This window comes from Oncorhynchus mykiss, chromosome 12 (genome assembly GCF_013265735.2).
Source record: "Oncorhynchus mykiss isolate Arlee chromosome 12, USDA_OmykA_1.1, whole genome shotgun sequence".
NCBI lineage: Eukaryota > Metazoa > Chordata > Actinopteri > Salmoniformes > Salmonidae > Oncorhynchus > Oncorhynchus mykiss.
Window position 1 is genome coordinate 88352971 of NC_048576.1, and position 16798 is coordinate 88369768.

Genomic DNA, 16798 nt, shown 5'->3' on the forward strand with positions numbered 1-16798 from the left:
GTGGTGTAGTGTAGTGGTGTAGTGTAGTGTAGTGTAGGGGTGTAGTGTAGTGGTGTAGTGTAGTGTAGTGGTGTAGTGTAGTGGTGTAGTGTAGTGGTGTAGTGTGGTGTAGTTTAGTGGTGTAGTGGTGTAGTGTAGTGGTGTAGTGTAGTGGTGTAGTGTAGTGGTGTAGTGTAGGGGTGTAGTGTAGTGGTGTAGTGTAGTGGTGTAGTGTAGTGTAGTGGTGTAGTGTAGTGGTGTAGTGTAGTGTAGTGTAGGGGTGTAGTGTAGTGGTGTAGTGTAGTGTAGGGGTGTAGTGTAGTGGTGTAGTGTAGTGTAGTGGTGTAGTGTAGGGGTGTAGTGTAGTGGTGTAGTGTGGTGTAGTTTAGTGGTGTAGTGGTGTAGTGTAGTGGTGTAGTGTAGTGGTGTAGTGTAGTGGTGTAGTGTAGGGGTGTAGTCTAGTGGTGTGTTCCCCAGCAGGGCTGGGCTCTGGGACACTGATAAGCACAGCAAACAGAATGGGCCTTGACACCCTTTAAAGCAGGAAGAGTCACAGAACACATGCAACATGTAGGTAACTAACATCAAACAGACCACAACTGGGTTCAAATACTATTAGAAATCATTTTATATACTTTAGCTGTACTTTATTGAACTTGTAATGGAACCAATAAAAATGTCCCAAAAGTGCAAACCTGGCACTCAAGGCAGGCTAAAGCAAACACTCAATGTATTTGAAAGATTTCAAATGTATAATATTTGAACTCAGGTTTGATAGAGAGAAACAGCTTTAAACTCTGAGGGCGAGAGCAAGAGAGAGGATGAAGTCAAAGCAGAAGTTCAAAAGGGAGGACAGGAGACGAGGAGTGGAAAGGAGGGATGGAAATGAAGAAAGAATAAAAATACATTTAAAAAATGTTGAATTACATTTCTTATTTCAGCAGATGATTTCCAGACGGTCCAGATCTGGCCCAAGTTCTAGAATCTGTCCAGCTTCATGGTCTCTGGCACACAGTGGGTGACCCCCAGATACACACACACACACACACACACACACTAACCCTCACCATTTAGCAGAAAATCTGGGACCAAATCAAAATGAAAATACTTCACAGCTGCACCAACTTCAAACAGGGACCCCCTTCACTTCTCCTCTCCCCCCTCCATCCCCCTCATGCCTCTCTCACGTAATCCACAGGACGCCTCACACACACATTAATCACACTGACTGTATGGCCGTCAACTCGTCCCTTTATTTATGAAACACCCCGCAACCAGGTCCCACACGAGGACAGGCCCCGGCTAGTAGCTACTGCCTCCGTCCTGACTGACTGACTGACTGTCTGATGAATGAGGGAAAGGAAGTGTGTGTGCGTGTGTGTGTGTGTGTGTGTGTGTGTGTGTGTGTGTGTGTGGAGGTCAAAAGGTCAGAGGAGGCTCCTTAAAGTCAGGGTCAGTAGAGACGTGTGGATCCTGCACCTATATCCTCCTGACCCTCTAGCCTCCAGCTTTGATCCAACAGGCATCAACACTTCATTACTCTGTGGCCTCTCTTCCCCTCGGCTCCCCTCAGTAGCACTCTCATCTCTCTACTGCTGCTGCCTCAACACTAATGGTCTTGTCCCAGGCAGCGCGTTAGGGGAGAACACACGGCACAGAGGAGCAACACCCGCACACACAGGAGGAGATGGAAAGAGATGGGAAAGATGGAGCAGAGAAAGGAGAGGGGTTGAGGTGGGGAATAAAAAGATAGAGAGAAAGTGATATAGACTAGAGAAAAAGGGATATAGAGAGGATATGGATATAAAGAGAGAGAGAGTGAGCGAGACAGAGAGAGGGAAGAGAGAGGGGGGTAGAGAGAGAGCGAGATAGGGGGAGAGAGGGAGGGAAGAAGGGGGAGAGAGAGATGGTGGGAAGAAGAGGGAGCAGGGGAGCGAAGGAAAGGGGAGTGAGGGAGAGAGAGAGAGAGAGGGATGGAGAGGAGAGGGGAGTGAGAGAGAGAGAGAGAGAGAGAGAGAGAGAGAGAGAGAGAGACAGAGAGGGGAGTAAGGGTAAGAGAGAGAGATGGAGAGACAGAGAGAGAGAGGGACGGAGAGGGGAGTGAGAGAGAGAGAGAGAGAGGGAGGGATGGAGAGAGGAGTGAGAGAGAGAGGGAGGGATGGAGAAGGGAGTGAGGGAGAGAGAGAGAGAGAGAGGGAGAGAGAGAGAGAGAGAGGGAGGGATGGAGAGGGGAGTGAGGGAGAAGGATAAATAAGGGGAGAGTTAAGGTAATGCTACGATGATGGAGCTGACTACTTAAACAGTCTCTGTATTTTTATTTATCTCATTCTATCTTTCTCTATTATTCCTCATCACCTCTTCTCTCTCTCTTTTTCTCATTCATTATCCCCTCTCTGTTTCTCTTCTTCTCTCATTCCCCACTCCCCCACTTTCTCTCTCTCTCTAATTCCTTTAATCCTTTGTTGACATGTCTGACCATTGAATTGCATCTACAGCAGTTCTACAATCACTGCCAGAGCCAGATCCTAATATAGCCCACAGTACCATGGAGGGCTATTAGGCCGACTCCCCCTCTCATTGTCACACACACACTGTCTGGCTTATCAGTAATAGACCAAAGCACTGGAAAGAAAGAGAGAGAGAGACTAGATCTGCCACGATCCCCCCAGGCCAAGCCTATTTAAAGTTAGACTTTTTGATGACTTGGCCAGTGAATAAACCAGGCTTGTACAGCAGCAGGCCGACACAGACTCTTTACTGAGAGAAACATACAGCAGCAGGGCCGACACAGACTCTTTACTGAGAGAAACATACAGCAGCAGGGCCGACACAGACTCTTTACTGAGAGAAACATACAGCAGCAGGCCGACACAGACTCTTTACTAAGAGAAACGTACAGCAGCAGGCCGACACAGACTCTTTACTGAGAGAAACATACAGCAGCAGGGCGACACAGACTCTTTACTGAGAGAAACGTACAGCAGCAGGCCGACACAGACTCTTTACTGAGAGAAACATACAGCAGCAGGGCGACACAGACTCTTTACTGAGAGAAACGTACAGCAGCAGGCCGACACAGACTCTTTACTGAGAGAAACATACAGCAGCAGGCCGACACAGACTCTTTACTGAGGGAAACATACAGCAGCAGGGCGACACAGACTCTTTACTGAGAGAAACCTACAGCAGCAGGTCGACACAGACTCTTTACTGAGAGAAACATACAGCAGCAGGCCGACACAGACTCTTTACTGAGAGAAACGTACAGCAGCAGGCCGACACAGACTCTTTACTGAGAGAAACGTACAGCAGCAGGCCGACACAGACTCTTTACTGAGAGAAACGTACAGCAGCAGGCCGACACAGACTCTTTACTGAGAGAAACGTACAGCAGCAGGCCGACACAGACTCTTTACTGAGAGAAACGTACAGCAGCAGGCCGACACAGACTCTTTACTGAGAGAAACGTACAGCAGCAGGCCGACACAGACTCTTTACTGAGAGAAACGTACAGCAGCAGGGCGACACAGACTCTTTACTGAGAGAAACGTACAGCAGCAGGGCGACACAGACTCTTTACTGAGAGAAACATACAGCAGCAGGCCGACACAGACTCTTTTCTGAGAGAAACGTACAGCAGCAGGTCGACACAGACTCTTTACTGAGAGAAACGTACAGCAGCAGGCCGACACAGACTCTTTACTGAGAGAAACGTACAGCAGCAGGCCGACACAGACTCTTTACTGAGAGAAACGTACAGCAGCAGGGCGACACAGACTCTTTACTGAGAGAAACGTACAGCAGCAGGCCGACACAGACTCTTTACTGAGAGAAACGTACAGCAGCAGGCCGACACAGACTCTTTACTGAGAGAAACGTACAGCAGCAGGGCGACACAGACTCTTTACTGAGAGAAACGTACAGCAGCAGGCCGACACAGACTCTTTACTGAGAGAAACGTACAGCAGCAGGCCGACACAGACTCTTTACTGAGAGAAACGTACAGCAGCAGGCCGACACAGACTCTTTACTGAGAGAAACGTACAGCAGCAGGCCGACACAGACTCTTTACTGAGAGAAACGTACAGCAGCAGGGCGACACAGACTCTTTACTGAGAGAAACGTACAGCAGCAGGCCGACACAGACTCTTTACTGAGAGAAACGTACAACAGCAGGCCGACACAGACTCTTTACTGAAAGAAACGTACAGCAGCAGGCCGACACAGACTCTTTACTGAGAGAAACGTACAGCAGCAGGCCGACACAGACTCTTTACTGAGGGAAACATACAGCAGCAGGCCGACACAGACTCTTTACTGAGAGAAACGTACAGCAGCAGGCCGACACAGACTCTTTACTGAGAGAAACGTACAGCAGCAGGCCGACACAGACTCTTTACTGAGAGAAACGTACAGCAGCAGGCCGACACAGACTCTTTACTGAGAGAAACGTACAGCAGCAGGCCGACACAGACTCTTTACTGAGAGAAACGTACAGCAGCAGGCCGACACAGACTCTTTACTGAGAGAAACGTACAGCAGCAGGCCGACACAGACTCTTTACTGAGAGAAACGTACAGCAGCAGGGCGACACAGACTCTTTACTGAGAGAAACATACAGCAGCAGGCCGACACAGACTCTTTACTGAGAGAAACGTACAGCAGCAGGCCGACACAGACTCTTTACTGAGAGAAACGTACAGCAGCAGGCCGACACAGACTCTTTACTGAGAGAAACGTACAGCAGCAGGCCGACACAGACTCTTTACTGAGAGAAACGTACAGCAGCAGGGCGACAGACTCTTTACTGAGAGAAACGTACAGCAGCAGGGCGACACAGACTCTTTACTGAGAGAAACATACAGCAGCAGGGCGACACAGACTCTTTACTGAGAGAAACGTACAGCAGCAGGCCGACACAGACTCTTTACTGAGAGAAACGTACAGCAGCAGGGCGACACAGACTCTTTACTGAGAGAAACGTACAGCAGCAGGGCGACAAAGACTCTTTACTGAGAGAAACGTACAGCAGCAGGCCGACACAGACTCTTTACTGAGAGAAACGTACAGCAGCAGGGCGACACAGACTCTTTACTGAGAGAAACGTACAGCAGCAGGCCGACACAGACTCTTTACTGAGAGAAACGTACAGCAGCAGGGCGACACAGACTCTTTACTGAGAGAAACGTACAGCAGCAGGGCGACACAGACTCTTTACTGAGAGAAACGTACAGCAGCAGGCCGACACAGACTCTTTACTGAGAGAAACGTACAGCAGCAGGCCGACACAGACTCTTTACTGAGAGAAACGTACAGCAGCAGGCCGACACAGACTCTTTACTGAGAGAAACGTACAGCAGCAGGGCGACACAGACTCTTTACTGAGAGAAACGTACAGCAGCAGGCCGACACAGACTCTTTACTGAGAGAAACGTACAGCAGCAGGGCGACACAGACTCTTTACTGAGAGAAACGTACAGCAGCAGGCCGACACAGTACAGCAGCAGGCCGACACAGACTCTTTACTGAGGGAAATGGAAGGAGAAAGAAAAGGGAAAAATAAATAAAGTGCATTTAGCTCCAATACTGAAATACATCACGGCACAAGGTGGAAAGAAACCCACAATGCGTTCTTTTCCCATCCCTCCAACCCTCCATCCCTCACATCTAGCACAAGGAAAACATCTGGGGCTGGCGAGACCTAGAGTTAGAGAGAGAGGACCCCATTCAGCTTTATTCCTAAAGACGGGAAAGAAAACATTTGGCAGGAGGAGACATGATGTTCTTCACACCAAATATCCTGAATGTCTGCTGACTGGAGTCACCCCCGTCGGTTGACCTTTACCGGGATAGAGCCTCTCTCTCTCAGCTCCCTCCCTGGTCCAACACGGAAAACCTCCCCACAAAACCCCCGTCGGTTGACCTTTACCGGGATAGAGCCTCTCTCTCTCAGCTCCCTCCCTGGTCCAACACGGAAAACCTCCCCACAAAACCCCCGTCGGTTGACCTTTACCGGGATAGAGCCTCTCTCTCTCAGCTCCCTCCCTGGTCCAACACGGAAAACCTCCCCACAAAACCCCCGTCGGTTGACCTTTACCGGGACAGAGTGTCTCTCTCTCAGCTCCCTCCCTGGTCCAACACGGAAAACCTCCCCACAAAACCCCCGTCGGTTGACCTTTACCGGGACAGAGTGTCTCTCTCTCAGCTCCCTCCCTGGTCCAACACGGAAAACCTCCCCACAAAACCCCCGTCGGTTGACCTTTACCAGGATAGAGCCTCTCTCTCTCAGCACCCTCCCTGGTCCAACACGGAAAACCTCCCCACAAAACCCCTGTCGGTTGACCTTTACCAGGATAGAGCCTCTCTCTCTCAGCTCCCTCCCTGGTCCAACACGGAAAACCTCCCCACAAAACCGCCGCCCACGGCTGGCTCCAGGGTTCCCCCCTGCTCCCTGTCCCTGTGTTGTATGAAGAAAGGGATCCAAGGGGGTCAGGAGGAGGACACGGAGGGCGACCACAAGAGAGGGCATTCTGAGACACTGTCCCAGACCCAACCCTCTGTTCATCTTCTGCTCTTTCTCCACACCAGTCCTCATAACCCTCTCACTGAAAGCATAGCTTAACATTGTAGTATTTTTCCCCTGGGCTTCTTTTAAGGAGTGGACAGACAGACAGAAGGACAGTGGGCTGTCAAGGAGACAGACAGACAAGCAAGCAGACAGGCCAGGTGAGGGCGAGACTACAGTGGAGGCCACTCAGACATCATGACTAAGCACTGCCGTACCCACTGAGAGCCACAGTGGACCACTTGTTCCTCCCAGTCACTCAGTCCACTATGGAGAACGCTAGACCACTTCTGCAACTGCACCCCAGATAGCCAATGTCCTGACACAAAATGGCCGCCTATCCCTTTGAAAGCTGACTGGCCAGTACTGCTGAGCCAGGAAACTGGTGATGGTATTTTTGTTATTACTCTGGCTAGCGGATATCGCGGCGCTATCTCCAAAGCTGAAGCCCTGGCATGGTGCAGCAGTGGAGGTTTGCATGACAGCTGATAACCATGTCTCACCAGCATGTGACCAGGCAAGATCAGCACGATGGATAGAGTACAGCGATACTGTCTCATACACACACACAAGATCAGCAAACACACACATTCAAGAGATATTTAAGAACAGGATGTGCTCCTATGCTCCCCCTATTCGTTCCCAGCCATCCTACACCGCACAGTACTTTGCCTGCTTCCATGATAGATAAACACACAGGGACCAGAAGCAGTAACAAGCTGAAGGGTAAATAGACCAGGAACACATCCCAACTGAAGTCAGCGGTGTCTCCTCTGAGGAGAAACAGAGGCAGGGGGTTTTTCAGACTAACAAGGGGTGTTAGTTACCGTAAAATACTGCTAGAACACTCCCCCCACCCAACACTCCTTCTCTCTCCCTCCCTCTCTCTCTCTGCCTGCTTACAGGAACACAGGCAGAGAGTTGTGACAGGGGCTTGCCGGAATGGGACACGCAGGACAGTCAAGACACACAGATGGCAACTGGGCTTTACAACCTGTTTACCATACCATACACTGCTGTATTTCTGTCTCTCTCTGTCTGCTTCTATCTCTGTCACCATATTTATCTCTCTGGCCTCTCTCTCTCTCTCTTCCTCCCTCTCTCTCTGCCCTCATCTCTCTCTTTCTCCCCTCTCTCTCTTTCCCTCCCTCTCTCTCTCCTTCCCTTCCCCTCTCTCTCCTCTATCCCATCTCTCTCTCTCTTTCCTTCCCTCTCTCTCTCTCTCTCTCTCTCTCTCGCTCCCATCTCTCTCTTTTCCTCCCCCTCTATCTCCCCTCTCTCTCTCTCTCTCTCTCTCTCCTCTGTCTCATTCACCTCTCCCTCTTTCTCTCTCTGCTGGTGCTCCTTGATCTACCCTCCAGCTGCTGCCCTAGCTGTAGCCCTCTACCCTTACTCCCTCCCTCCCTCCCACCCAAGTCCCGTCTCTCCCTGCCTGGCACAGACACCCTGGACCCTCACCAACCAAGAGATGGAGGGATCGAGGTAGGGAGGGAGGGAGGGAGGGAGGGAGAGGTGGCGTCGAGGGGGCTAAAACGGAGTGTGGGAGTATACAATACATTTTGGGAGAAGGCCAAATGCCTGGTGAAGGGGGATGGAGACAGAGACAGAGGGAGGGAGGGAGGGAACATGTCCTAAGCACTTCTTTTGTACTTAATCAACCTGCATGATTTACTGTACACTTACCCAAGTGAATGGGAGGAAAGTGTGTGTGTGTGTGTGTGTGTGTGTGTGTGTGTGTGTGTGTGTGTGTGCGCGTGCGTGCGTGTGCGTGTGTGAAAACTGCATTCCTCTCTCACCTTAACGGTGCGGTGGTGCCTGCGTGAGGGGTGGCAGCGCATGTTGCTGGTGTTGCAGCATCCCGTGCACCTCTTGACCTCCACGCACGGCGGCCATATCAGGAAGTTGGCAGCCGTGGGGTCCACCTGGCTGCGCGGGATCTCATAGATCACCGTCCGCGTCTTACACACCGCAGGCACCGCCTCCTCTGGAGAGAGAGAGTGGGGGGGGGGGGGGGGGGGGGGGAGAGAGAAAGAGAGGTACTTAGATATACACTCAGATGCTTTTTAATGAAACGATGTAGTACAGTTAAGCAATAAGGCACGAGGGGATACGGTATATGGCCAATACACCACGGCTAAGGACTGTTCTATATTGGAGATATACCACAAACCCCCGAGGTGCCATATTGCTGTTATAAACTGGTTACAAACGTATTTAGAACAGTAAAAATAAATGTTTTGTCATACCCCTGGTATACTGTCTCATGTTTTGTGAGGACCCCAGGAAGAGTAGCTGCTGCTTTTGTAGCAGCTAATGGGGATCCTAATAAAATACCAAATATACCACGGCTTTTGGATAATCAGCATTCAGCGCTCGTTCTACCCAGTTTATAATGGTTGTTAGATGCTGTATCATGGAACTGGCTAGAAGCAGTACATTGGTTTTCTGACCATCGGACGATACACTACTTTCAGAACGTATGCTATTCTTATCTTTTACCCCATCACACACTCAGATCTCTGAGCAGATTCACAAAGGAAAAGATGACAAATCCACATAAAGAGACGTGACCTATGACCTGAGGAGTTTGGGTAGTAACTGAGTGAGTGGAGACTCTAGAGAAAGACTGCTCCTTTGTTCTGCTCTAATGCAGCTAGATTAGGCCAAACAGCCTTATGTCTGCATGTAGGGCTTATGATAAAGGACATGAATAATGCGCCTGTTTCTAAGGGTGCTGGCACCAGTGGAGGCTGCTGAGGGGAGGACGGCTCATAATAATGGCTGGAACGGAGCAAATGGACTGGCACCATGGAAACCATGTGTTTGATAACATTCCAGCCATTACCACGATCCCGTCCTCCCCAAGTAAGGTGCCACCAACCTCCTGTGACTGGCACGTATATTCAAACAGCAGGCAAGGCATGACCAGCCCTTCATTTGAGACGTGATGCCCCGAGAAGCCTGTGGTGTGCTCCAGAAAGAATAGAGTACAGAGTACAATATGCCACCATTATACAACGAGGCTGGTGCGCGTGCACACAGTACAGTGAGTGAGTGCTTGTTTGGATGCCAACAACATCTGCAGTACTACTCATCCTCTTGGTATGGTACATAATCTAACCAGGAAGAACCCATAGTTACAGGCTGTAACTAAGGCCCGGAGACTTCTTGTGTGAGGAGTACCTGAAGAGTGGCTTAGTGGGCTAATACAGTCATATGGAAGACCCGGGTTCGAACCCCGTCCGTCACACATCCCTACAAGCGACACACTAGGCTCCTCTCCAGACATCTATCAGAGGATGCCTATACCCGCGTGGCACTCTCCCAGGTAATACAAGTCAAGGCCCGGCGAGTTGAGACATGAACACTGAATGTCTGGAATTTCCTCGCTTAAGGATACTTCTTTCTCCTCTCGACATGTGTGTCTTAGATCTACACGCCACAGCCAATCATAGGCTCCCCTAGACCGGTAACCCCTCCCTTTCCTCACCAGCGATAATCTCCCATGAATCCTAGGGTAAACATTTGGTAGATAGATGTCTTGTCTTCATTATAAGTGCCTCAGTAAACACAACCTAACATCATATCCATTCATTGTCATGCCTTGGTTCAAACGTAGCCTGTGTGTGTGAACCCTGTATTGTGTTGTAATGTGATGATTGTGTGGCGTTGCAGACCTACCAACGCTCCTCTTGCGTCGGCTGTGTATCTGTGAGCTCTTCAGGTCTGAGTAGCCATGCTGTTGGGAGTAGTTCTTATGATGCTTCTGTATCGGCTTGGTCTCTTCGATGACCTCATTTTCCGCACCTCGTCAAAACAGAAGGCAGCCGTGTTAATGCAATGTCTCGACACACACAAACGCACACACATACACAGTCGCAGACACTCACGCCCACACACACAAACACACGGACACACACAGTCGCAGAGACTCACTCATCCACACGTACACACACACACACACACACACACACACACACACACACACACACACACACACACACACACACACACACACACACACACACACACACACACACACACACACACACACACACAGAGAAAGGAAGCTTACTCAACCAAGCAAGTTCACCCCAGTTTCACCACTCAAGCCTACATTAATGACACTTTACAAGCCCACTAGAGCTTAATTGGAGGTGAATTACATTGTGGTACAAGTGGCTAGTGTGGTCCTCACCTAAAGACTACGTCATTTCCTCCATTGATGTTTTATGGAGCCTGCTTCTACACAACAAACATTCCTAGTCACCGGCTTAATGAGTTAAATGAACCGCCTTTATTGGCTTGGCAGACGGTTGATGATGTCATACCTCGACAATAATCACCATCATCATCGTTGTTCGGCTGCAAAACAGTCGACCACAAGCCTCCTCCAGTAGGGGTTACAGCAAACATGATCTAGATAGTGTGTTTCAAACCATGCCATAGACCTTAATGTACACACTAAACATGATCTAGATAGTGTGTTTCAAACCATGCCATAGACCTTAATGTACACACTAAACATGATCTAGATAGTGTGTTTCAAACCATGCCATAGACCTTAATATACACACTAAACATGATCTAGATAGTATGTTTCAAACCATGCCATAGACCTTAATATACACACTAAACATGATCTAGATAGTGTGTTTCAAACCATGCCATAGACCTTAATGTACACACTAAACATGATCTAGATAGTGTGTTTCAAACCATGCCATAGACCTTAATATACACACTAAACATGATCTAGATAGTATGTTTCAAACCATGCCATAGACCTTAATGTACACACTAAACATGATCTAGATAGTGTGTTTCAAACCATGCCATAGACCTTAATGTACACACTAAAACGAAATGCTTCTAAATAGTGATAAATAGGGTTCTTTTGCTTAAAAACCTGTATGGTTCTTCAAACGGTACTACAAAGAACATTTAAGATTGATGCAGGATCCCTTGTTGGTGCTATATAGAACCCTTTCCTAAGGTTCTATACATAACCATTAATCAAAGGTTCTATATAGCACCAAAAAAGGGTTCTGCTATGGTTACAACCCATTTTGGAGCTATACAGAGCCCTTTTTAAGGTTCTTTATAGAACCTTTATGGACAATGGTTCTATAAAGAACCTTCATCAATCTTAAATGTTCTATGTAGTACTGTTTGAAGAACCATAAATGTTGTAATTTTAGTTAGCCATATTATATTGTTTGAATCCCATAGGTGTTATTATTGTGGTAATTGACAAGTTGGATCAGGTGTGCTAGGCCTGGAACTGCTGGGACTCGCTGAGGGGAAAAGTGAGAACTGAGGTAGACAACAGTTCTCAGTTGACATAAGGCCATATGTGAGTCTGTCACAAGGCACAGTCACTGGACATAGTCAGATTTGCAATGATACGTCATAACAACACAGGTGATATCAACTGGAATGACACTCTCACTCACGGTTGTACAAAATGAGCTTTGAGCAAACCATGCCCCGAAATATTCTAATGAGCCACCACCCCTACATTTTAATTATCACTAACAGAGAAACCCTTTTCTGAACTGCAAAGAACCATCGAAGGGCTCAATGGGTTCATTGAATCCTTATAGTTCCGCATAGAACCATCACCCTTCCAAAATAACCTTTAGGGAAGCCTCTTTTCTTAGTGTGTAATTACATGCTCAGTCTTATTCACCCATTACTAAACACAGTGGGAGGAGGGGGAGACTTTCACAGAAGGAATGCAGCGGCTACAGTTGAGTCACACACGTGGCCATCTTGTAATGTAAACCAAGGTGGTCGTTTCACAGGTGGTCATCAACCCCCATCAGCCAAGTAGTCTAATTAGTGGTTTTACATCACTATTTATAGGAAATGTTTGCTTAAATGTTGACTTTTGGCAGAAAGTGTACAATTACGTTGAGTGCAATTATGTTTAGTCATGGTGCCACAGTACAGTGCAGGGCTGTTAGCTAACTGAACGCTAACAGTTTACTGTAGCTTGCTCACATTATTACAGTCATGGTGCCACAGTACAGTGCAGGGCTGTTAGCTAACTGAACGCTAACAGTTTACTGTAGCTTGCTCACCTTATTACAGTCATGGTGCCACAGTACAGTGCAGGGCTGTTAGCTAACTGAATGCTAACAGTTTACTGTAGCTTGCTCACCTTATTACAGTCATGGTGCCACAGTACAGTGCAGGGCTGTTAGCTAACTGAACGCTAACAGTTTACTGTAGCTTGCTCACCTTATTACAGTCATGGTGCCACAGTACAGTGCAGGGCTGTTAGCTAACTGAACGCTAACAGTTTACTGTAGCTTGCTCACCTTATTACAGTCATGGTGCCACAGTACAGTGCAGGGCTGTTAGCTAACTGAACGCTAACAGTTTACTGTAGCTTGCTCACCTTATTACAGTCATGGTCATCTGATAATCCCAGCTTGTTTTGGTCCCCACCCAGAGTATGCATTTTATTATAGGATCTGGTGCCAAAGTAACACACACTCATGGTACAGACCGCAAACACACACACACACACTCATGACTGGCGTGCACACACACACACACACACACACACACACACACACACACACACACACACTCATGACTGGCGTGCACGCACACACACACACACACACACACACACTCATGACTGGCGTGCACGCACACACACACACACAGCAGTAAAACGATAAAGGGCTGTTCAGTGGATCAGGGAACAGAGGCTGGACTGTCCAGAAGCTTTCTGAGACACTGTTTACAGATCAGGTGGGTCCTCTCTCTGGTAGCCCACCTGTTCAAGGGACACAACCTCATACCTGTTCACATATACTGAACACACACACACACAACGGAAACCTAAACACACACACATCAGAACTCAACTCACTATGCTCATAACAACGTAAAGCCCAGAGTCAACCATTAGACAAAGCCTTCAGGTAAACACAAGGACTTCACTTACAGCTCCTTTGTGCTATAGATGAGACGTTTGAAAGGCTTTTCTTCTCCTGTACAAGGTCTATATAAACCTCTGTTTGCTTATTTATTTACATCTGTATGCTGCATTTCGAGGCCTTGTCAAGCCTAAACATTTCCCAGGCAGTGGGAAGAGAGAGAGAGCGGGCCTTTGCTTCTGCCAGCTAGTCAGTCATTTACATTCGAGTCATTTAGCAGACCCTCTTATCCAGAGCAACCACAGGAGCAAATAGGGTTAAATGTCTTGCTCAAGGGCACATTGACAGATTTTTTTCACCTAGTCGGCTCTGGGATTTGAACCAGCTATCTTTTGCTTATAACAGCTAGGGTACCTACCGTCCCAGTCAGACAGCTGTGACCCAGAAAAGATTTCCCTCCCTAGAGGAAGTGATTAATGTTTACCTGCTCTGCTTGGGTAGCCCAGTCTCCCTGCCGTTTAGCCCAACACAAAACCTATAGGTATCACTGTGTCAAGTAGGCTCATGTACACTAAGGCACACAAACACACACGCTAAAACACGCATGCACGCATACACGGACACACACACATATGCACTCAGTCAGACACACAAACATGCACGCATGGACACGCAGGACGTGCAAGCACACATTCAGACACGCACACTAACACACACACACTCTGTCCTGTCTGCCCTCCTGTCAGTGAAACAGGTTGTGACAGCTGCCTGATGTCTCCACCTAACAACCTTTTAACGCTTTGGGTCACTGACAGAACTCCCAGCCTGCTTCTCTTTCTGTCTCTCTCTCACTCGCCCCTTAACCTTTCTCCGTTTACCCTTCTCTCTTCCTCCATCCCTCCTTCTCTTGCTCTCCCTCTCTTTATCTCTCTCTACCTTTCCCCGTCTCTCTCTCTCCCTTTTTATCTCTCTACCCCCTACCTCTCTACCTCTCAATCCCCCTTAATTTCTCTCTATCTAGTCTCCCCCTTTCTCTCTCTAGGTGGGAAGGGAGTGAAGGAGAGGGGGAGGCAGGCAGGTTGGGAGGGAGGAAAGGAAGGATAGGGGGAGGGAGGGAGTGAAGGAAGGATGGGGGACGCAGGCAAGGAGGGAGGAAAGGAGAGGGGGAGGCAGGCAGGGAGGGAGGGAGTGAAGGAGAGGGGGAGGCAGGCAGGCAGGGAGGGAAGGAGAGGGGGAGGCAGGCAGGGAGGAAGGGAGTGAAGGAGAGGGGGAGGCAGGCAGGTTGGGAGGGAGGAAAGGAAGGATAGGGGGAGGCAGGCAAGGAGGGAGGGAAGGAGAGGGGGAGGCAGGCAGGCAGGGAGGGAAGGAGAGGGGGAGGCAGGCAGGGAGGGAGGGAAGGAGAGGGGGAGGCAGGCAGTGGGAGGGAGGGAGGGAGGGAGGGAGGGAGGGAGGGAGGGAGGGAGGGAGGGAGGGGCAGGCAGAGAAGAAGGAAGACAAGCAGGGAGGGCGTCACGGCAATGGACACTGGGAGGAGACAGGCCATGTCAGAGTGGCTGGAGAGAGAAAAGGAGACGCCATATAAAGGAGTCCTTTATGGACTGACTACTGCTTTTTCAGCATCACAAAAGACCTTTCTGTTGTTTTCCTTTCTACATGAAGAAAGCAGGCTGGGAGAGAAAGAGAGAGGGAGGGGGAAGGGAGGGAGATGGATGGACATAGTGATTAGAGCGAGAGAGAGAGAAGGATAGACAGAGACAGGGGAGAAGAGAGAAACGGATATGGATAGACCGAGAGAGAGGCAAGCATGAAGACACAGAAGCAGACTGAATGAGCAAGAGAGAGAAAGAAAAAAGAAAGGAGAGAGAGGAAGAGACAGACAGTAAACAAGAAAAAACAGAGAAAGATATAATGCTACCTCTGTAAGGAACCCCCCTCCTCCTCTCTCCTGTCTACTCCAGGTAAGGTTTAGGTAAAGGCTTGTTGGTAATGACACGCCTGCTGCCTGCAGCAGCCTTCTCAGTCTCCAGCCATGAATCACACTGCCTCTGATGACTCCTAAATTACTCCCTCTATTAGGTAGGAGACTGTCTCTCTCTCTCTCTCTGTCTCTCTCTCTCTCTGTGTGTCTCTCTCTCTCTCTCTGTCTCTCTCTCTCTCTATGTTTGACTCCCCCTTTCACTGTCAGCATGCTACCTGCTGACACAACACTTCTGGACCTGTTTTCATAAAGTATCTCAGAGTAGGAGTGCTGATCTAGGATCAGTGTTGCCTTTCCTACTCTGAGACATCTTATGAATACAGGCCCTGTGTCACGACTTCCACCGAAGTCAGTCCCTCTCCTTGTTCGTGCGGCATTCGGCGGTCGGCATCGCCGGCATTCTAGCCATCGCCGATCCACCTTTCATTTTCCATTTGTTTTGTCTTGTCTTCCCACACACCTGGTTCCAATTCCATAATTACATGTTGTGTATTTAACCCTCTGTTCCCCACATGTCCTTGTCTGGAATTGTTTATTGTAAGTGTATGTGCACGTTATGTCTGGCGCACCAAGGGGTTCTGTCCCATTGTATCTATTGTTTTTGTTCACTGTGATTTTTATTATGAAACTGCACCGTTGTAACACCGTCTGCTCTCCTGCGCCTGACTTCTCTGCCTCCAGTAGGCACTCCTCACACCCTGGTCATGGAGAAATGGAAATGGTTCTTCCTGTGAGATAGTGTATCAGCCCACTGAGCACAGGCGTCAGTTCAATGTCTAGTTTTAATTTACATTGGGTTGAGTTGTCATTACTTTTTTGTAATCCAACCAGATTTCCACATTGATTCAACATCATTCCATTAATTTTTTGGGTTGAAATGAAGTGGAAACAATGTTGATTCAACCAGTTTTTCCCCAGTGGGAGTATTTTGTCTTAATCGGAGTAGGAATGCTGATCTAGAATCAGGTCCCCCATGTCCATATAATCTTATTAAAAGGCAAAGACTGATCCTAGATCAGAACTCTGAGAAGCTTTGAGAATACAGGCCCTGAACTTTTGCCAACTGTAGGTAAACAGGCAGAGCAGAGCTGTAGGTTCAGGTTGTTGTTGCACAACCTTTCCCTGTAGAGTGAAGTGCAGCCAGGAATACAGGCTACAGATACTCCACCTCTCCACCTCAGGCCTCATGTCAGGAGTCAGGTTCCCCTTTCTGTCAGTCCTTCAGTATAGACAGATAAGAACAGGCCAGACCAAGAGGCTGGGGAAGATGAGAGGAGAGGGGGAGAGGAGACTGGCTCCAGGGGGGACAGGGGGGCGAGACTTCAGCAGGTCATCTCAGCTGTCACCCTGTCTGAAGAGACCATCACCTTGCTGACTGCT

At 48.7% G+C, this 16798-nt stretch overlaps 1 protein-coding gene across 5 annotated transcripts in view; it reads right to left on the bottom strand.

Annotated features, from left to right (window-relative positions):
• LOC110518436 (platelet-derived growth factor subunit A-like) overlaps nt 1-16798 on the bottom strand; it is a 39624-nt gene that overhangs the window by 16958 nt on the left and 5868 nt on the right. For 3 of the 5 annotated variants that reach the window (XR_005035189.1, XR_005035190.1, XM_036939075.1), the window contains exons 3-4: nt 10226-10351; nt 8341-8528 (exon numbers count right to left, since the gene is read on the bottom strand). Coding sequence is in view for 1 of the 5 variants with exons in the window: in XM_036939075.1 (XP_036794970.1) it covers nt 8341-8528; nt 10226-10351 (314 nt within the window). In the remaining 4 variants the exon portion in view is untranslated. The remainder of the gene's footprint in view (nt 1-8340; nt 8529-10225; nt 10352-16798) is intronic. The other 2 variants (XR_005035191.1, XR_005035192.1) reach the window with 1 other exon arrangement.